This window comes from Drosophila melanogaster, chromosome 2L (assembly GCF_000001215.4).
Source record: "Drosophila melanogaster chromosome 2L".
NCBI lineage: Eukaryota > Metazoa > Arthropoda > Insecta > Diptera > Drosophilidae > Drosophila > Drosophila melanogaster.
Window position 1 is genome coordinate 16,973,091 of NT_033779.5, and position 22,296 is coordinate 16,995,386.

General features: G+C 38.6%; 3 protein-coding genes and 1 long non-coding RNA gene across 6 annotated transcripts; 3 read left to right on the forward strand and 1 right to left on the reverse strand.

Annotated features, from left to right (window-relative positions):
- On the forward strand, window positions 1-20,894 carry beat-IIIb (beaten path IIIb). 2 transcript variants are annotated; one of them, NM_001144360.2, is made up of 7 exons: window positions 1-607; window positions 3,400-3,960; window positions 11,520-11,728; window positions 12,925-13,060; window positions 17,151-17,413; window positions 18,891-19,035; window positions 19,567-20,894. In NM_001144360.2, the coding sequence occupies exons 2-5, from the start codon at window positions 3,885-3,887 to the stop codon at window positions 17,381-17,383; spliced, it is 654 nt and encodes a 217-aa protein (NP_001137832.1). In that variant the 5' UTR covers window positions 1-607; window positions 3,400-3,884; the 3' UTR covers window positions 17,384-17,413; window positions 18,891-19,035; window positions 19,567-20,894. Both variants share the same exon structure in this region, with proteins under 2 accessions (NP_001137832.1, NP_788071.3).
- On the reverse strand, window positions 8,777-9,211 carry CG44406 (uncharacterized protein; the record flags this gene model as incomplete). The annotated part of the gene is made up of 3 exons (NM_001299076.1): window positions 8,777-8,924; window positions 8,979-9,131; window positions 9,181-9,211. The coding sequence occupies 3 exons, from the start codon at window positions 9,209-9,211 to the stop codon at window positions 8,824-8,826; spliced, it is 285 nt and encodes a 94-aa protein (NP_001286005.1). The 3' UTR covers window positions 8,777-8,823.
- lncRNA:CR44408 (long non-coding RNA:CR44408) lies at window positions 9,393-9,995 on the forward strand. Its single transcript, NR_124316.1, has one exon. It is a non-coding gene; the product is annotated as a long non-coding RNA:CR44408 (long non-coding RNA).
- CG31806 (uncharacterized protein) lies at window positions 11,888-12,544 on the forward strand. 2 transcript variants are annotated; one of them, NM_001299077.1, is made up of 1 exon: window positions 11,888-12,544. In NM_001299077.1, the coding sequence occupies exon 1, from the start codon at window positions 11,988-11,990 to the stop codon at window positions 12,441-12,443; it is 456 nt and encodes a 151-aa protein (NP_001286006.1). In that variant the 5' UTR covers window positions 11,888-11,987; the 3' UTR covers window positions 12,444-12,544. The 2 variants fall into 2 exon arrangements, with proteins under 2 accessions (NP_001286006.1, NP_724032.1); NM_165202.3 differs by having other exon boundaries at window positions 11,888-12,493.
- Window positions 20,895-22,296: the final 1,402 nt, after the last annotated feature.

Sequence of the window (22,296 nt, forward strand, 5' to 3'; positions counted from 1 at the left end):
GGTTGGCGAAGGCGACACAAGTCCGTGTGGCGGCAAAATTCTCGATTCTCGATTCTCCGTTCTCGATTCTCCGTTCTCCACTCCAATTTGCTCCAGTCCCCGAGTCCTGAAAATCGCGATAAAACCGAGGACACTCGTGCGTACGTGCGATTGTGTGAGTGTCTTATTTGCGAGGGTGTGTGTGCTTGTGCTGCAGTGAAATGGCAAATTATGAATAAAATGTAAGCGAAAGTAAGGAAAAACAAACTAAAACCACTGCAGTTGGGCAAAGGAAAAAGAAAACTAATCTTCCCCTAGTTGAAATCCACGAATTTATTCTCATCAGCGAGTGAAACTTCCCCATCTTTTCCTACTTAGTTTGACAAATTAAAATGCATAAATTATGAATGAAAGTACCGTTACGTGCGTGACAACCAATCATTTGTTATTATTATGCACGTGGGCCAGCAAAAACAACAACGGTGTGAGAGCAAAAGGTAAACTTGGCTAAAACACTACCGCGAACCCAACACCCCAACAAAATCGCCATCCCACTGGAGTTCTTTAAAGTTCTCTGGAAAAATAGAGCTAAGCGAGAAAAACAAAAGAAAGGCATCGCCGACAATAAGTGAGTATTATGCGACATAGAATTTTGCTCATATTTCTTCAGGGATTTTCCAGGACAGATAGAGAGCGAAACACACCAACATAGCAACACACAAATTGTAACTTAAAGTTTTATTAACTTGGCGCGGGCCTTGGGGCCAGTTCAATTTGTGCACACGCCTCAGGTGTCAACATAAATTATTATAATTATGAAATTCTATAGCCGGATACGGGCCAACAGCAATATACTACAGGCAAGGAACAGCCAAGGACATAATAATATCGACTAACCAGAAGTTGTTGGTCAACTGTAAACTTGGTTTACTATAATGTGCTCTATACGTTTTCTAGAGATTTATTTGATATTTATACTTTCTCATATATTAAGTCTTAAAATATCATTTAATTATAAATACAATACATAGTCCTTTGTACTCATTTCGGAGCTGAGACCTATTATGAACACATTTCTTAAAGAAACTAATATATTAAATTGACTGGTCAGGTACTAATTTCTTTTTTCGATTGAAGGTAGTCGCATTAAAGCCTATTACCAAGAATATACCTCACATTAGACTTCATAGACCCTATTATTTTGACCACTGACGTGTGGACACCTCCATTTTCCGCCATATACATGAAATGCCCGTACAATGCCAATTAATTTGAGTCGCCGAGCTGGGGCATTCTCTGTCCGGTCTTTGAGTTATGGCCTTTCATTAGTCTCATTTAGTTGTGGGCGAGTCGGGGGGAGAAATCAAGGAAGCGGGGAGAAAAGTCCTACCAGCACATTCTTAAATTGCGAAACTCTGGCAGAGGTCAGTTCCATGGCTCGCTGACCTTTATGGCCTTATCAATTGACACTTAAAACTCAAATATCACAATAAATAAAAAGATTACCACCCTCGTTATTGAGGGGAACATATTTTTCAGGTTCATGTTATTTATCTCATCCGCTTTGGATTTAATGGTTAAGGTCTTGGAAAATACTTTTCTTATTTATAATGATGACAAGAAAATGATACCATATTTTTGGATCGTATTACACGCTTGATTGCTTGCTAAACATTTGTATTTACATGAATTTCTAATGCTATATTGATATATATTGTATCAAGATTTAATTTGCATTACATATTTTTATTACTACGTATATATAATGTTATAGTAATTGGTATTTCTAAAAATTAAAAATATATATTTATTTATGCTTTCTGATGTCTTAATGGCATAGCACAGTCGTGCCTTAAATTTTAAAGCCAAACTCTTGTCCACAGCACTAACGTCAAGGGCTGTTCAAGGCCCCAGAACTCGCACACACACCAAAGCAATACCCACAATGGGTAACACACACACTAGCACGCAGAGGGCAATGCCAGTCATTCAGTCAGTCAGTCAGTGAGGCATTTCTCGTATGGCCATTCAGTCAATTCTTCATTCGGCATTCAGAGAGCTCTCGTAGGAGGCGCTTAAGCCCCTATTTCCCCCTTCTTCTTCAACGCCACCAAAATGGGTGTTTGTGTGTGTTGCAACAAGCTATTGGACATGGCCTTATAGGCAAATCTTTTTAAAGCGTTGGGCAAAAGAGCCCTTTCTAAAATGGTCTACCAACTAAAATAAATTTAAGAACGGAAAATCTAGTAGCTATGATTTTGAAGATGTGAGTGACCTGCGGTGTCTAAGTCCGCTTAGACCTTGCTCTCCGAATATTTGCATATTTAACAAGCCAGTACCATGCTTGCCACATAATTAATTATGCAAAAGACTCGGCTCAGGAGCCAACATCAAGTATACGCAGCGTGTGTACGCCCAGGGTCCGACTCGACTATTTTGCATAAGCCACTCACCGTTCGACATGTGACTCAGTGTATGCGTGTATCTTAAAATAGATGACAACAAGGTGCTAAAATTATTCATGGCCTCTAATTACAAAACATGATTTCGGAAAACTTTCTGCCCAAAAGGCTTGCACAGATTTTTCCCCCAAGTGCTTTGGATGCTTGCCGAGAGTTTTTGGTTTTAATTGATTTTATGCAAATTTAATTCTGCCTACCCGAGAACAATTACACATTTTCGGGCCATACAATGGTATTGTTAATTTATGCCTTTGCTCAATGATTTTTGAGTCTGAGCTGTGGGCTTTGCCTTTGGGCTTTTGCTTCGGAGGGCATTTAATTCAAATTAACAGTTATTGGCCATAAATTAAATGATTAATTCATTTGGTTTCTTGTTTCTGTAAAATGACAATTGCAATCGACTGTCTTTGTTGGCTTCAGGACATTGGCAACTGGAATGTTGAGCTATGGAGAAGACTTTGGCAGTTCCAAGTCCATGGAATATTGAGACCACTCCGAATTCAAAATAACTTACATCTGAAGACAGACAAGTTGCGTTTTAAATGAAAGAATTTTTATAGGATTAGCAGTAAAGTTATTTTTGCGAAAACTTAAAATATAATGACTTTTTTATTTCAATAAAATCTTGTTTCGACCAAGAATAAATATTTAATGCGTTTATAGGTCTACAGACCGAAGTGGCAACTGAGGTCCAAACAAGTGGGTAATAAAATAGCTTTGGGCTTCCATAAATACGAACTTTACGTCAGGTACCAAAAACTGAATACCGGTCACCGTAATTGGCAGCCAAAAATAGGTCCAGAGAAAATGACAAATGACTTTTCCTGATACCAATAAAGGCTATTATACGCAAATCAAACACTTAGGCCAATGATTAAATAATAATAGAAAAACTTAATTGGATGACAAAAGCAAGCTTTAACCAAAATAAATATTCAACATTTTATTATACTTTCAGATTGTCTTGGGAAAGTTTTGCTGATATTTCAATTAAATTCAGTGCGTTGGAGACAAAAAAAAAAAATAACGAAACAGGAAGCTAAGCCGAATAAGGAAGCGAGACTGGGAGTCAAATACAAATAGTCGCAGGATATAACATGTAAATGTGACTGGCCATAGATGTGTCTGTGTGGGCGAATGCTTAATAGGAAAAGCAAATAGCAACGAGCTCATGGAAAATAAATATAAATAAGCCAACGACAGCGACAAGCAAAACAACAAGAAAAGCAATTGGTTGACGCTTTCCCTCGTTGGCGGTCAAGGAAAATTTATTGCATTGCACAAATGAGACAAGAAGAAAACGCAAACGAAGCAAAAGCAAACATAGAAAAACGCGAGCATGGACAAGAAAAATAACCAAAAATTCCGCAACAAATTGAAAAATTAAAGTTTTAGCAAAAGAAAACTAGCAGGAAAACGCAGAACATAAAAGGAAAGTTAAGCATGGATCCTGCAACAAACTGTCGATATTCACTAGCCTATGGCGCCCTCTTTATTTTGCTGCTCCAACTGTGTTTTGGTAAGTTTAAAGTTTTTCCTAATCAAAAAAAATTACACATCTGTTGCCTCTAAATGTAATTCATAAGCACGTGTTTCCCTGTGAGATAACCATTTTGAAATTCATTTAATAATCGATACTCGAAAGCTTGTCAAGACTTTGTTAAGTTCAGAAAGTCAGGCGCAAAGTCAAGGCTGTCAGGTCGTGGGGATAAATCCTTCCTGGAAATCCCTTTAGCTCTCAAGACCTCGCAAAGGCATTAATAAACAGCAAGTTTGCTGCTGCCACCACCGCCTCTTATTTATTTTTAATTAAGTTCAACAAACTGCTGAGCAAAAACTAAACAAAATTAACTGGCGAACAAGCGAAAGTTGCGGTTAGCCTCAAGAAGGGAGAATTAGCAGAAGTGTTTTGATTTGCAGGAATAATGAAGTTGTCGATTGGGGTTTACTTAAGGTGCAACATATCCTCTTCAAATGATAAAGGGTTAGAAGGAACGAATACAATGCAGCAGAAAATCTGCACTTATTTTATTTCTGACCACATTATATAACGATCAATTCTTTTCGCTGGAACGGAAAATCGTTCTAGTTTTTGCTGAAAAAGAATATCAGTTTGAATGACTGCCAATTATTACAACTAATGAAACTTGCTGATGACTGAACCATAAATTGAATTCACTTACTTGCACATCCTTTATAGGCGCCCACCGCAATTAATATATTTTATTAATATTAATTTTTTGTGTGTGTGCGAAAACCTTCAACTTAATTAGCTTGATTGCCGCGTGGCAGAGCAAAAAACAAAAAATATTGTATATATAAGTATGTATAGAAAACACCAGTGAAACTTTTCTGCTGCCGCATTTAATTAAATAAATAAACATGCTCAAGTTTTTTTTTCGCCATTTCCGTTTCCGCTTCCCTTTGCGGCAGGGTTGTCAAAGCAAAAAAGTTTCTGCGGCAGATCCGTGTTTACTATTTAACTTAGCTTTCCTACCACGCTCAATTGCGACAGCAGAGCGTAGTAATAATAATGACTGACAAATACAATTTCTGTCTAGACAAACGGGGGAAACTGAAATGATTATTATTTGCGGGCACTTAGCCGACTTGGGTTTGGGCGAGCGCTGCCTGAATTATAGATAGAAATCTTATTTTCCTATTATGGGGTCACGTACGCATGCAACACAAGGGAAAAAAATTGGGGAAAACTGGAAGCTAGCAACAAATAATGAAATTAAGTTAACGTGGCGCACACTTCTGGCCAAATTGTAACTAACAAAGACCGAGCACCGATGTCCGAGGGAAGTACACATTTATTGGCAGCACATGAAACTAATGCTGAGCGACACGCACTCCACTCTCCACTCCACACTACCAATATTTTCGGATATCCCCTTTGATTCAGTTAATGAAAGTTCCAGCAGACGCCAAACACTTGAGGTTCCTTCGAGTGGAGTTTATTAAAGATTTCGCTCGGTTTGCTGGGGCATCATAAATACCTATAAGGATTATTAAGTGCCTTTCCAGCGATTAGGCTGAGTTAAAGTGTTCTTGGAGGGCCCATTGAAGGGTCCGAAGTGGGGAGGTGCGAACAGATTGTCGGCTTACGAGTCGGCTTATTGGCCATCAGTATGAATAGTAAAATGGTTAAGTCTACGCCTATGAGTTTCCCTTATAAATGGTCTATGAATAATTGTACAACTAACATATATAAGCATATGTAGCCATTATTTGTAAATTAAACTATTATAATGATTTTTTGACAATCAGTACTTACATTTATGATTAAAGTTCGTGTGTTTATTTAGTTGTATGCATATGAGGGATAATTGGCGACTTATGCACTGACATCTTAGACATTATTTCGCTTGTCAGGCGAAGTGAACTTTAATTATATTATTCCAGCTGTGATTGGGCGGAGTAATTTAATTGATTTTCTAATTAAAGAAAATAATGTGCATTATGCATGTCCCTTTGATGGACGACCTAACTTGGCCTGATTAATTTTACGCAGTAGTTATTTCGGTTTGATTACTAACTCAATTTAAGGTAATTATATGGAATAATATAAACCTTGCATAATGAATGGATCTGTTGACACACGAATGTGGAATGATTAAGTTTGTAATCCATACAGCAGTTGCCTTTTGCGCATTTCACTAAGCTGACATATGTCAGTTATACGTCTTGTCACAAAATTCTTTCATGTCAAATCGATATCGCAACTTTTGACTTTATGCGCGCTGCGATTAACCATCTAACAAGAAACAGACTTAATGGGATTCGATCGATTGTTGCCAAGTTTTTAGCATCTCTCATCTTTCCCCTTACTTTATGCCATATATTTTTTTGTTTTTCCCTCCTATTTTCTTTCTTTTTGCGAAATATGCAAATGAAAGTGCGCCTGCAATGCAGCAAAAACTGAACTGAACTGAGCTGAGCTGAGCTGACAACTGGGAGCTGTTGGCTTTGGTGGCCAGAAGGGGTTAAAGGGGCGTTGTACTGCCCAGGGGGAGTGGCAGAAGTGCTCCCGTTTCCCCACTGCAATGACAACGACCAGGACAACGAGGATGCACTAGTCGTCAAAGGGAAGTGGAAGACGTTAAGCGCAACGAAGAACTTAATACTCTTGAGATATTTTAAAAGGGAAAAGGATCGGTTAGCAATTATCTGCTTTCGAGATTTAAAGTTATACCTACAAACATCGAAATAAATATCAATAACATAAAAATGATATAAAATGATTGCAATCAAATCATAAGTATACAATTAATGCATTCGCTTTAAGAATAATAATAATAATCAATGTATCTGAATTAAACAGAAATGTTTTTAATGAAATGTAAATGCATCTATGACTGTTTTGTTTCAATTAGGATATAAAGTTTAGCAAAAATATATTTTTATGAAAACCCACTTTCTTCGATGCTCAAATTACAATACCCTTTCTAAGGGTATCGCATCGGGGCTGAGACTGCAACTGAAATAAAGAGGGGACCGGACTCTAAACTAGACAAAAAGACAGACGGACGATGGGTGGAGCAGGCTTAAGAGGAAGAGGGGGAGACCAACTTCCGCCTCTGATTGCAGATTAAGCACGTTCTAGGCGACTGACTTGGCTGGGAAGAGTGGTTATGGTGGATCTGTGGAGGATGCAGGCGGGGATTGATGCGTATTGACGCTGCTGGCGTCTGCGAAACATTGGAAAAACATCTTTATTTGCTCAAGGCTCCGTATCCGGACCCGCAACGCCGCCCACAACCCCTGAAAACCCCTGAGTAAGCTCTCGAACCCAGCCGCATCATAATTTCCTTGCCTCCTCTCCGGCTGTCTGGAAAAATTTGCATTGTAAGTGAAGCCTTGGCTGGGCCGTAAATTCTTGGCTTGACAACCTTCCGCACAATGGCCTCCCTTTTGTGGGCCGATTTTTCAATGAGCTTTCAATGGACTCTAATAAAATTAATTGCATTTTGCATTTGCCTGTGCAGCTTTATTGATAGGAGGAGAGAAATATGGGAGTAGAGGCCAAGCTGAGCCGAGTTGAGCTCATGTGACAGTCAGATGTGAATTGAAAATTGCAATTGTTTTGCCCAGTATTTTCCGGACTTATTTTCCGGATGATCAAGGGGAAAAATGTGCCGAGATTGATACACAATGTTTGCATTGTGTAACCAATCCGCTTGAGTGGGTTACTATTCTCGTCATTTGACTGCGAAATGGGTTCAATGCCAAATATTATTTCTGTTGTACATTTATTTTGTATTGTTTTCAAACAAAATTCCACATAAGGATCATATCAGAAAATTCTATTTCAAATTTTCTATCATACCTCTTCAAATAATTGGTTATTTGTTTGTTCAATAGGAAACTGTCAATTAAAAAAAATGTATTTGTGCATACAGATGAATTTAGATGGTATAACTTTCTGCATATTCATCAACCGCCCCAGATCAATTTTCCGACTAGTTCGCTCTTTAAAATAGACTGCCCTGAAACTGTGAAAAGTTCATTAGTTACTTATAAAGAGCATCCCCCTGGCACAATATTTAGGCAACTAAGGACATTGCTCACCCCATCAGAAAGCCATAATGATATGCAAAGCTAAACTTTGCCAGTAAAGTTCTGCACTTGACACCCATCCCCAGCAATTTACGACTCCCCCTAACATTGAATTAGATTTCGAGCACAACTGAACCCCAAAAAGAAACTCATTTTGGTAAATGGAGGCGGATAACTTTTGTCTGCGGTTGACATTTGTTGCCCTCGGGTGGCAAATGAAATCATTTAAAAATCAACAATAATTAAGTAGCAAACTTTTGTCTGTGACGGTTCGTTTTAAGGTGAGCCGAAGAAAGTGCTGAGTGATCCCTTTCCGACCATAACTATGACGTTTACACGACATCAAATGGAAAACTTTCCGGCTCTGTCAGGCGCACAATCCTTCCTAGGCTTTCTGGCATTGGCTTTTCTTAATTAAGCCCAGGTTAGATGACCAAACTTTCCAATTTCTGTCTTATTAATTAGCTGTTGAAAGACCGGCTTCTGCTGGCAGCAGCTACAATTGCGCACTTTTCATAATTTTCATAAGCAATACACAGTTTTGTGGATATAAATAAGTAAACACAAACACCTCTTAACAAGCTAAAGTGACGATCGCACCTGAAACAAAGAAAAGTACTGGTATCAACTTCTGTGACCAAAAATCATTTCTTATTCAACTAAGTAGATAATATATAAAATTCCCTTCGAACACTCTTCTGGTGCGATTTGTCATAACGTGGACAGTGCTTTGTTTAAATAAAGACACTTGGTCGCCCAAATAGAATTCATTTAAAATATTTTAATTCTTGACAACTATTATTAGTATTTGCTAAACCTATTATATGAAAGCATCCTCAAAAGTTTTGCCTCCTAAATATTTGTTGTAAGGGCACCGTTTTTTATCCTCTGGACAAGGTCCGCTTGTAAATGTTTCAAAAGCTGAAAATACATATAACAATATTGATTTATTTTTACATATTTACATTTACCCACGCGCCTGGTTTTTATTATATTTAAACTTTTTATGCAAGTCTAATAAACATTTGCTATGCAATGTGAAACCGCAATCCTCAAGTACAACACAAATTGGATTGTAATCAAGAACGCAATTTGTTATATCACTTTGAGCAATTGTCCCACTGAAAACTGCAAAAGAATCAAATTATTGAAACCTTATTTAATTATGAAAGCCAACCAAATAGAAGAATTAAAAAGCAAGCCTTCATCTCTGAACATTTTAAATAGAACAAAACTGAGAAATTGGTAACGGAGAGATATTGGTAAATCGTGTAATTTAATTAAGGCGTAAGATTATGGTTGTTTTATGGTTGATTTTAAACATGAAGCTATAAATACATTTATTGAAATATTATGGGACCACGCAAATAATTATTTTTACTCTCAAATGGGCTTAAAAATGTAAAGCAAATTAAAAAAAAAAAAAAATCCTTAAAGTTACCGACCGGCTGAAGCTCTTTTGAACTTTGTTGTGCCTCAAGGATGTTTTCATAGTGGTTGCTTAAAAATTCTCTTACTTGGCGAAGAAAAAGAAGCACAGAGGAGTCTTCCAGTGGCAGCGGTCCTTTGTTCGATGGAAACCTTTTGGCAACGCACTTTGTTTGTCTACCGCCAACGGAGCAGCAGTAAACAAACTACTGGAGAGTGCAAAATGCTAAATTATACTTAAGCCGCACATACACAGGCGAAATACACTCGTAGATTGCACAAAGTGTCCGCCAAAGCGGAGCCACGCACCGGCCGGAAAAAAAGAACTCAAACGACGCCGCCGCCGCAAAGCGGAAATGCACTCAAAGGGGCAAAAGCCCACGGAAGGGCGTGGCACCGGCACCACGCCCACTTCCCGGTAGCCCAACATTTGCCCCATCATCATCTACATCGTCATCGGCTTCAATGGCGGCGGTTCTCTTTTTTCTGGCTTTGTGCATTGTGCTCTCTGTTTGCTTGTTTGTCGCTACGTTGGTTTAACGACCACAAAAAGCATGAAATCGGAAAACTAACCAGGTTCAAAACATTTGGAACCCTGTAAAGACACCATTTCATTGCCCACAATTATAATCTCAAGTGGCAAAAAAAGTGATGACCAAAATATTTTAGGTACTTTTAATAACTTTAATCTTAAAATACACAAAACTCCACCCCATATGTATTTTTTTAACTTGAAAACAAAAGCAAAAATGAAATCCTGGAAAAAAACCGTATTACCTCATCCTTTCGGGAAATTAAATTGTGCACTTATATTTAGGAACACGTTGTTTTTGTCTTCCGAGCCGGCGACAATTGTATTTTTAAACATTATTGCTTTGTTATTTGTGAGCCCTTCCAAAAATAAACTCCTAGGCTGTTGACGGACTCAAGGTTAAGTGTGGGATTTTCTTTGAGTTCTATTTCTGTTTTGACAGCGAGAATATATTTGTATCTCGGCTTTGATTGGACTCCAACGTGGCGTTGAAAGTTGTATATTATTGTATAAATTGGTTCGGGAATTACATACATGTAGGTATGAGTAGGGAATTAGTAAAGGCCTTAGTTAATTTACCCTTTTGTCTTCTGTGACGCAAGTCATGCAAATTGAGATTGAGTTGAGAAAAGCCTATGAAAATAGGAAATAAATACAATTTAATGAATGGAGAGCTTTTCGGTAAATGACATGTTATGAAATGGCTCTCAAATAAATGGTTTCAATGAACTAAATTTAAGCACACTTTCTCGTGGCATAGGAATGTCAGTTATATTTCCATAAATATTAACTAGGTTGTTCAGAATGCTACAACTTCACCTGAAGGATGAACTTATTAAATAAATTAAATTCAGATAAATAAATCATTTTTCAGTCCTTTGCCTATGTTTCTAAACTTTTTAAATAAGCATTTCAAGCCGTATAGATATGCAGTTCTGTGCAGAATCAGGCACATCCTTCATTTCCTCTGGGATGGCTTAAGCATCACAATCCACTTCTCTCCCGCGGATTGCCCCACTTTCCGACTGCTCATTTCAGGCCTGCAATATTAATTTCATATCTCGATTTGCGTGACCCAAATTGCCCTCCCAGCTGTGAGCGGGCGAACTACACACAGTTTTCCGTCATTGTCTTGGGCTGTTAAATAAGTTGGCAACTTTTCATTTCTCTGCAGCATTGTCTCGAGTACTGAGTTATATTTTGCCGAGGCCCAAGAGCTTTTCCACCGCCACCACCCAGGCAGCATCTTTGCGTGGGAAAGAACTTTCCAAACCAGGACACGTTGCTCAAGTTAGTCGTGTTCACTTTCTCTCCCAGCCAACTAACCATTGTGTTGGCAAAACAAAAGCGCATTGTTCTAGTCTGGGGACGGGGTGGGGAGGCCTTTCCTTCGATTTCCTTGACTTTTATGCACTTGCTGCAAGTTATTTATGTCCTGCCACTGGCATTGAAACCGCTAAACCAGCCCACGACTAAGGACCTATTAAAGTGGCACATACTACGTCTGAGTTTCTAGCAAATAACTCTTTGTCTTTCCTCCGCTTTTTGTCATCCAGAATCCGTGGAATGCCTGACAATGACCGAAATCAAAATCCCCAAGCACATTATGCGCCACGAGGATGCCGTGCTCGGGTGCAAGTTCGATCTGGACGGGGAGTCACTGTACTCGGTCAAGTGGTACAAGGATGGCTTTGAGTTCTACCGCTATGTGCCCAGGGACATGCCGCCGGGCCAGGTTTTTCCGCTGCCAGGAGTGGACGTTGAGGTAAGTGATTCCACATGATTTATAAAATACGACTAAAATAGTAAAATCAATATCATAAATATATTACGTATTATTACAAATCTATTAAAAAGTAAATATATACGATTTCTTTTTGCTGGGTAAGATAATAATTTCAGATTCAACCATCCCTTTTTTATAGAATCATGTCCCATAGAAATTGTTGTTAGGTTTAAAACTTTCGAATTCATAATTTAGGAAATATAGGAAATTATTTGATTAGATTTTGGCAGTGTTTGAAATGAGCAACAAGAAATCAAAGTTGGTGCAATCGCTGGAGGAGTCGACGCCGCCCATCGATGAAGAGGACGTCATCCGCTTGATTGCTGACCAAATTCGCCAGCCTACGAGCGATCCAGTTGATATTAATTTAAGCAACAAGGAGAATCTAAGCATTCTGCATCTCGAGGATGCCTTTAAATTCAAAAATTCGATGCAAAGCTTTCACGTGTCGCCCACTGCTGAATCCTTAAACGAAGTCATGCCAGTGAAGGACGAGGATCTGGGCGAGATGCTGGATGCCCTGACCGACGTGATCCTGGTTGAGGAAGACGATGAGGACGATGGCGATGATGATGATTATGAAGAAGAAGAGGAAGATGGTGACGACGAAGAGAATGAATTCGATGAAGAGGACGCGGATGATGTCGACGAAAATGCTCCAAAAGCGAACTTAAATTCAGGCTGGATATTTTAAAAAACTGATTTTCAGATGTATAACAATAATTAAATTTTAAGTTCAATATTAATCAGAGTAGATTACTGGTTATAACTGCAATAAAAAATCTTGTTTTTCCTATTTTAGAAATATTTTCAATGGTTGCACTGGACTTTTACATTGTTTTTAGAAATTTATTTTAAGTTATATTTAATAAATTAAACAATCCTAGATTTCAATATAACATTCGACTAATGACGTCCCGTATTCGTATATCTGTTTCATTGAATGGTATTCTAGAGACGCCGAGTATCTACAAGTTTGTATCAGATAATTGACAACCCCACTTTAACAGTCCCGCAAATATCAAAAGATATATTTGATATTTATATTTATAAAGATAAATTGTTGTACTATTATGTACGTTACTTAGGAATTGTACACTGTTTCTGTTTGTTTACGCGCTTTCACTTTTGTCTCTGCACTTAGTGACCCTATTTTCCTTGCGGTTTTCTTGCAGTTACAAAACTCGACGGACGTGGTCGTTGTCCTGCGCTCAGTTAGCCTTCAGTCAACTGGCCGATATCGCTGCGAGGTGTCCGGCGAGGCGCCTTCGTTTCAGACGGTTTCCGGTCACGAGGACATGATTGTTGTGGGTAAGTGAAAGTGGCCAAAAAAAGAAAGTGAGGACGCAATAGGACGAAAACGGGATGGATACATTTAAGGGAAAGAGAGAGAGGGAAAGCAAGAACTTGGCGGAAGAAATGAGCTAAGATTAATTGCAGCAAGGGAACTAAGCGACGAAAAGTAATCTGTTATTGTGCAACAATAGCTGTCTCTCTCTCTCACACACCCCGCCTGTCCCTCTCACTTTCCAACACCCTGTCCCTCTCTGACCCACTAGGAAAATGTATAAAATATTTCACATTTATTTAGTTTATGCCCGGCATTGTTTCTCGCTGCGATTTACAAATTCTCGAGGAGAAAACCTGTGCCAAAAAAGCCAGCGGGCTCAGGGAAGCGGAGATAGGGATGGCTTGGTAAGAGGAGAGGAAGGATTTTGGCCATCCCTTTTCCTGGTCGACACAGAGCTTTAATGTGTGTGTGTGTGTGTTCTTTGTATTGTATGTATTCCACTGGCAAATTGCCCATGTACGTGATGCAATTCTGTTGCTCACGACAGCTTGGGATTTTTCAACAGCGCCAGACTCGGTTTCCATCTCTCTCTCTCTCTCTCTCTCTCGCTCGCCATCTTCCCTCTCTTTCGCCCAGTCTGCAACTTAATTTGAAATTTTTGCGCAATCAAACCAAACATGGCGTAAAAATATGGCCGAACGCAATATGAAAAACTGCTGCGGATGAAAACTTAGAATAAATGTGGAATACGAGCACGATTCTCTACAGAGGTCTTTAAGATTAAATTGGATAGGGACAGAAAAAATCGAAGTAAAGAGTTTAAACTGCTAATGTTACTAATCTTTAAATAACGAACGTTGAAGGCATTTTAGGAGCACCCTTATTATCAAATCATAAACAAGCAGAGCAGGCTAATGCAACCAAAATCTACCCTGAAAGAGGATTATATATTATATACACATTTGACCCAAATATCCTAATGGTAAACCTCCTTTCGATGACTATGTTTAACAACAACCTTAGTTGGCAGTCATCACAATTGCCTGAAAACGGTAAATTTCACCTTCATTTCCGTCCACTGCAATGTTGAGATTCTGCCGGCGAGAGGCTATCAAAATTGGTATATCGCATAATTAGGCTAACTAAATATTTCCTCGACGGAGGAATAGAGAGAAGGAGGAGAAAGTCCACCAATCAGAGCTTCCGTTTTCAGCTGGAAATTACTCAATTACGATTAGACTTTAATGGAGAAAAATCGAAAGAGAATAAATTCCCCATGGGTTGGCTAGGAAAGCGGCTCTTCGGTTCAGATGTAAGCGGATTAAATCAGAGCCATAATGACTATGACGATTTGCGGATCAATGAACCTAATGAATTTCTGGGACAGGAAAAATGAAAATAAAATAAGTGCCATCAAAAGGTATTCGAGAAAGTTAGGCAAATATGGTACAGTAAAAGTGAAAAATAGATAATAGATAGATAGAGTGAGAAATAGATAAATATGGGCTTTAGTACAATTAAATTGCGTGCTGGAAATCTCATTTAAATTGTCGAATTACTTAAAATTATAGATTTGTTCCATTATCTGCATTATGGCCAAAATAATAGCATGCAATTAGGGGGAAAAGCCTTTCTGTGATGGCCAAATGCATTTGACCCACTTCCTTGGATTAGACAGCATCAACTGGGGAGTCAACATATGCGATAATTGCAGTGTACGCGCGGAAATTGAAAATGTGTGTGTGAGGTAAAAAGGGGCTTCCCCAGTTGGAAACGCGCGGGAAATAGTCGGAAAATGCTGTCGTCCCAGTTCAGCTGCATATGATGGCCGCATTCGGTTGGGAAAATTGGTTAAACGTAATCTGTGTCAGAAATTTCGTTTCATATGTAGAATATACTGAACCCTAGAGTAGGCAACAAAATTAGGATGCTCTAAACCATTATTGCTTAATAATTAAACAAATTCGATTTCTTTTGTATTTTAATTATATTAATGTTATATAGTTTTTTTTTTTTTGAATTGATTTCACTTTTCATATCAAATATCTTTATTAGTTAAAGGAGCCCTTTTCTACAAAAACACATGCGTGAGCTTAATTTTCCATCAGTAGAAAAAATGTTGCGAGTTCTCGTTCCTCTTCAATCAAATGCTTTCCTTTGACCATTTTTGTGTGGATGTGTGGGCCAAAAAGCTATTATGGTGAAAAATGGTTAGTTTATTTAGGCATCCGATTTACTTAGATATTTGTTTCAGTTGCTCAATTGAATCCATTGTTCGTCCAAATTCGGGACAAAGAAAAACCCGTGGGCACGGCCCAAGCAAAACAAACTGGATCCATGTTGATCCCTTGTCTGAAGGACCTCGCAGGCAAACAAAGCCGGACAATGGCGGCTGAAGAATAAAAATGCCCAGCAATTATTACCAATTGATACTGGAGCGAAGCACAAGAGGGGCTAAAAGTCCCAGTCCCCCCGCCTCAACGACAAGGGAAAATATGTTGAACAGTTAAGCAAATATTAAAGGGAGGAAATCGCAAAAGGAGTGCCACAAAATATCAACCTCTTAATCAATGTCAGGGGAGCGTAAAAATATTCGCTGAAAATAATAATTTATGCAGTTTAGTTCGGTTAAGCTGAACAATGGAAAAAAGCAAAAAATATACAGAAAACACAAAGGAATTTTCCAGGAAGGGAAAAGCAATTTATTTTGACCTTATTCGGGACACAACTATAAACAAAGTCACCTGGTAATAAATCAACTACATTTTTTATTATGTTAAACATTAAATTTCCATTAAAAAAATATATGTTCTCAACAGAGTTTGCTAGAAATAATAATGTGTAAAAATTTAATATATTTTAGCAAAAGGATAAATAAATCTTATTTAATATGTTTTAGGTCTGCCTAATATTATTTAAGAACAGTTATGAAAATCGTGAAAAAAGGTATATCTTCAAAATTGCTTCACAGTGTAACCTTTAAAAATTTTCTCAATCTGCTTTGGTACGTATTTGGCAAAGTCGAGGAGCAATTATTGCCATTATTAAGAAAGAGATGAAAAAGTGGAAAAGAAATATTCTTTTGTGCGATAAACGTTGAAGTTTCCTTTCATTTTCCCTAACTTTTCATCAATGCGGAAATATCGATTATGTTTAATTGAAGTTTCGCTTTAGTTTTGTTCGATTTTCGCAGCTTTTGGCCCAATTGGCAGGCCGCCAGTTTGGCCAGCAGACATGGCGATGGCCTCCAGCCCCTTTATTCCGTCCTCTTGGGCCTCCACCGCCATCTGTCCAACAGCTGGACTTCATGGCCAGGACCAACACTGTGACCCACAAAAGGCACACAGCAGCAGAGAGAAACAAATCAATTGCGACTATAACGTGCAAAGATTGCACACCGAGAAGATACATTTCCGCATTTTCGTATATATGTATATTATTTTCCCTTTTAGTTGAGCTTAAACTGCATTTGCATGTCCTCATTGTTGCGAATGGGAATTGATTTAATTGCACAACTGATAGCTCACGCTTAACAGCTGGGTATAGGATTTGGCCGAAAACTAAAACCCAATTAAGCATCAATCTTGTTTGGCAACAACAACTTCATTTCAGATATGCCTTTTTGTTTGCTTTTCTTTTCGGTTTTAGCGAAGAACAATTGGCTTATATTTCAGCGAAATGAGCAATTTGGTAGTGTTATTGTTTTTGTGATATTCTTGTTTGCAATTTTCAGACGCTGGCTTCTGAAGCAAATAAAATTTAAATGGCAAAATAGAACCTCGAGCTAGCGAAATGATATTATAATAAATACAAACAGTTTGAAAAGGAATTCTACATTGTGCAATATATTTTCAGTTGGAAAAGCAATTTTTGCCAACTGCTTCTTGATTATTTGAGGCTCGGGTTAAAGATAAATCGATATTTAGAATATATCTGATTGGGAAATAAAAGGTATTCAAGTAGTTATAGTAAAACTTAAGCTATTAAATATATTAAACATCAAAGAAGATACAGTGGGCATCTGAATGTTTATCCAAATGGCATTCTGACTTTCCAATGGACCAAGAGTAATCCCCTTATCCTAAGCCTCTGTCTATTCCGCTATTTCAGTGACCCCGAAGCATGGACCACAAATCACTGGCGGACAGCCGCGGTACCAAATTGGCGACATGGTCCGCGTCAATTGCACCTCGGCGGCATCAAGGCCGGTCTGCCATCTCAGCTGGCTGATTAACGGGATGCACGCGAACCGTTCGCTGCTGCGACCTTATGAACCACTGATTGTGGGTCGCGAGGGTCTGGAGGTCGCCCGATTGGGCCTGGAGTTCCGGGTGAGAGGATGACATTTCAAGCATGGCGACATGAAACTAAAGGTAAGTTAGTGGTGAAGTTTTCTCAATGCAGTTGGAAAATCTCTCTTTTCTAAACATTATGATGCAATGGTGTTTCTAGGAAAAAAAAATGTCCATTGTATTGCCTTATAGGTAATATCATTTTAAGGCAGATGTTTGAAGTTTGAAAGTTAGAAGATTTAAAATAGTAAATCAAAAAGTTCATAAAAAAGAAAAATGTGCAAACTTAAAAAGGTTACCAAATTGATTAAAAGTTAAATGTACCCCATTTAAGAGCCACAATAAAAGTTCCTGCCAAGGATATGCAATAAGCAGCTTATGGGCAGCAGGAAAGGCTATGAAAATTGATACATTCATCAGCTATCCATCTCATACATATTTGCCAGCGCACTGTTGCTCTGATTCAATTTGCGACAACATAACATGGCAGCTCATGTTGATTATTATCCATTCGGACCCAGTTGGCCAGCCACTCATCCACCGGCCATCACATCCCGCTGATCCGCTCCACCGAGCCAACCACCCAAACCACTGCGAGTGCAAATGTGTGTTGAACAAGCCACAAAATTTCATGCGAACGCGGGCGGCAGACGAAGTGCTCTTATGACATGTTCAGTATGCACAGTGGTTCCAAATAAAGTCACCTATTAATAGTCACAACTCTTATTAAATTTTTTATTTATTAATTGGTGTCTTAAAGCAGTTAATACAAATGTGAATAAATTCAGGGCCTTTGATACTAAATTGATCTGAATAAACATTTAAAAAGTTATAAACCTATCAATTTAGAAGATTTCAACGGTTTCAACGATTTCTGCTACCATATAAAGTAACAAGCCTACCATAGTAAATTCTTGGTCAGTTTCAAAAGCCGAGTCTATATAGACATGTCTGGATGTTCGTCTGTCCATTTGTCCGTCTGTTTCAACGCAAGCTGGTCCCTCAGTTCTGCAGCGATCTGCATGAAACTACTCTAACAGGTCCCATTATATTGCATGTAGTATATATGTCGGAACGGATAGGATGGGACCACTATATCACATAGCTGTCAAAGGAAAAGAAATTAAAAGGAATATACCTAAAGTGTTTTAAAACATAAAATGCTTGCTAGTTTCCTTTCTTGTTTATTTTAAATTTCCGTAAATAAAAAAAAATATCTGTAAATATTATTTGAAGACATGAGTAACCACTGTGCAACGACCTTTCGGTCACCGTGTGGGTCACAGTCCGTTTGCATATGTGGTGACGCAGGGTGTGCTGGTGTGCATACTTGTGTGTGTGCTGCGGAGATGTATGCGGGTCATTTTCGGGTTATTTGGGCGAAAACGGGGGGAGTTAATGAAAGCATAAAACTTTTACTACGCCGTCAAAAGGATGGCCAATCCGCCATGGCCCCCAATTCCCACAGCCCCCCACACATTTATCAATGTACACAGATTTGATGAAAGTTTTCCCTGCTCTTTCCATCTTGCATTTCCCGGCCATAATCCGACTGCAGTGTGTCGCCAAAATCTCCTCCGTGTACTGGCAGAGCAACGAGGAAAGCGTGGAGAGCGACAAGCACCAGAGGATTCCGGTGCTGGAGTCGCGGGAGACGGTCATGTCCAAGTCCCGTCAGTCCATGGACAAGGCTCAGCTCGAAGGTGAGTGATCATCAATCATCCGGCGGTTAGTTGGTCAACAAGGGCTGTGCACTCCGAGAAATAGCTGTTGCAGATGACGTTAAATAGAGTAAATTAAATCTTATAAAAGGAACAATATACCATATTATTTCTTTGTCATTGAATATAAGCATTTTTATTAAATTCAAAAAAAAAAAAAAAAAACTTCCAAAGACAATATTTCCTTTACGTTTCTTAAATTAAACAATCTTAGGCAATTCAATTATAATTTAATTTTTGTTCTTCTGTACGAGAATGCAAAAACACTTGTTTCACCAACATAAGGTAACATTCCGAATAATGTGTTGTTTGTTAGTATGATAATCTGATTAGGAATTTAGATTTTGGTAGATGACAAGATTAAAGTTAACTCAATCAAAATTGAGATACCATTTCCAATTTTGTTCGAGTACATCAGCAACAGTTTTGGCCACTGTTGTGGCCAACCTTCCGCACCGGTCTCCATTTCCTATCCCCTCTGACCACTCCATCCGCTTTAAATCCACAAACTAGACAAACAACTGAAGAAGAGCCGACGCCCTGCAGCAGCAACTTCAGCGGCCGCAGCTGCAGCAGCAGCAGCAGCCTCGTCCAGCGCAAGCAGAGCAACTGTGGCGCCATTTGGGGCGATGTGGGGCTCATCGGTGCCCTGGTCACGCATATTAGCTTCCAAATCAATTGCACGCATTTCCCTCTACGCGCTGCCAGTCTTAATAGCATTTCTGTGTAGCTTCCGACCGGCAGTTGGGCAGGGATGTAGCTGTCGGAGGAGCAATGGCAGCCGTGGCAGCAGCACAAGCAGCAACATCAACAGCAGCAACATGGGAAACAGCAGCCACATCAACAGGAGCCGCCTGTCTAGCCAATTAAGCTGCGAGAAGGCTGTTCAGCGTAGATAACAATTAACCTGGAAGCAAATGAACAGTAGAGCCAGCTACTCGGCCTAGAACCCCATTATGTTCTGTGTATATATATTTCAATTTTTGTCACATCAAGTATACGCCGCGTGTGCGGCTCGCTTAACTAGTGTATGTACATATCCGTAAATTAACTGTATTTATATATAACACATTTATTAGTGAAGCATTGAAATGTCGTTGTTCCTCTTTGGCCTTTTTTGCTTGTCGTCTAAGGGAAAATGCTCAAAGTTGTTGGCTAAGAAATTGCTTTAAAAGTAAAAGGCGGTCAAATATTTTCAATGGTACGCAAAACTGTATAAATGAACTCAAGTAAGTAGCCAAAGCCATAGAATTTAAGAAGCTAACGTAAGACTCATAAGATATTTAAATTTTATGATAACAGCTGTACACATAGAATCCATTGAAAGAAAGAAAAAAAAGTTCGATTAAGGCTCTGGATTTTAATAAAAGCTTAGAAAGTAAACTAGCCAACAAAGCCCTAGAATAAACTGTATTTGGTACAAGTAAAAAGATTTTAAAATTTTCCATGTATTTATGTATGCATTTTTCACAACGAAGTCTAAAATTTATACATTATATTTTATAATTTCTATTGGAGGTGGTACAAATAATTTAGTTACTGAGGGAATCATTTCATAATCGAAAGTAGTAACTTCTTGATTACTTAAACGATTCACACTCCAAATACATTGAAATGATTTTGCTGCACTTAGATGTATGGCGCACAACTTTTGGCATATCTCTGATGAGAAAATCTTTCTCTCTCTTGAATGACGAACAGATTGTTAAATGTTACCTAGACTAAGACCATTACTAGCGAAATCATATTCAACCATAGAAAACTTAAGCCAAAAACCCTGTGTAGCGTAAAATATATGCAGATAATGAATGTTATTAAGTCTTTAAAGAAATAAAGAATGCAAAAAAAAAAAAAAACAAATTAGATTGCCTGATTGTTGTTGGCACTGCCCAAAGAAAGTGACTGCCAACATACTTTTTGTCTTCTGGGATACCCTGGATATGGTGTTCATTGGGTTGTATGGAGGACAAACTTCCGTGAGTATAAACTGGTGAGGTACTTACAGTTTTTCGGATAAATATTTTAATTTAATTGATTTTTTTAAGTTTTCCCAACTGGAATCCAAACACTTTTAAATAGCTCATTTGCTTAGCAGGGTACAAGGTATTTGCAATCATCTTTTGTTATTTCGTCTTGAATTTTCCCCGCTCTGTGTCCTCGTGTCCCCTTGGCCATTGTGAGCGCTCTTGACCTGAAACAGAAAACACAGAACGGGGAACAGATTCGTGCCAGCAATTGTCCTTGCCAGGCATTCTTTTCGCTGCTATACTTTTTTATTGTTGCTGGCAGTGTCATAATATCTCGCCTTGGCGCTGCGATGGCATTCATGTCGTTGCTTCATTTTATTGTTATTATATTTACTTGTCGGATTTGCTGCGTGTACTCTGAGTGCACCCTGCCACCCACTTCAATGGGTTTCTCTCATATTTTTCGAACGGATGGTGGGTGGGGCTCTGGGTGCGATGGAAACCTCCTTGACTTGGCGATGCGTGTGCCATGCACTTAAACATTTGATTACGTGTCATATATCAACACATTGTACGATTGAATTCGCTACGCATGCGGCGGTTCCTCCGATTCCAGTCGTGATTGGGTGCTATAAAGGACCTGGTTCAGGGCTACGAACCTCAGTCGATGCCTGTGTAAATGCAGTTAAGAACATTCGTATCGCCAACCATAAATGTGAGCAGCTGATATTGTGTTCTTGCTTATCCAGACGACCTTTTTTAATGGCGGTCTAATGACTTGGGGAAACTGCAGGCCAGCACATGGAGTGACGGATGTGAGTTTCGATAAGTTTCATGGATACCAAGAAAAAAAGTGGGACTTTGGGCAAATTGTTTTGCCAGAATTATACTAAGATTGTTGTGTTTATTCTGTCAAGCTAACTAACTTTGTGACATCAATAAATAGAGAAACTAGAATTCTGTTGTATCAAGTATACGCCCCTTATTCCGAAACATAACAGTGATTTTATGCTTAAACGTAAGATTTATTTCTAAATGGAGGACATAAACGATTCACAAGTAGAAAGTATATTTTTTATTTATCATCGATGTATATTTTCAGTAATTTAATACATTTATCTATTTTGCAATTTTTAGTTATTTCTACTGCCCTTGACCTTCTTATATTAATTAATCCTCCCAATTTTGGAAAAACATTCACGACTGATCTGATTTGGTATCGTTAAAGAGTTTTGTGGCACCCTTTTCAATGGTCAACTTTGTGGCGCCGTATAAA

What these genes read in the sequence shown, in the direction of transcription:
- beat-IIIb (NM_001144360.2), top strand. Translation starts at nt 3,885, where the DNA reads ATGGATCCTGCAACAAACTGTCGATATTCACTAGCCTATGGCGCCCTC. An exon ending in GCTGCTCCAACTGTGTTTTG is followed by an intron (nt 3,961 to 11,519) that starts GTAAGTTTAAAG and finishes TTTGTCATCCAG; the next exon opens with AATCCGTGGAATGCCTGACA. An exon ending in CGAGGACATGATTGTTGTGG is followed by an intron (nt 13,061 to 17,150) that starts GTAAGTGAAAGT and finishes CCGCTATTTCAG; the next exon opens with TGACCCCGAAGCATGGACCA.
- CG31806 (NM_001299077.1), top strand. Translation starts at nt 11,988, where the DNA reads ATGAGCAACAAGAAATCAAAGTTGGTGCAATCGCTGGAGGAGTCGACG.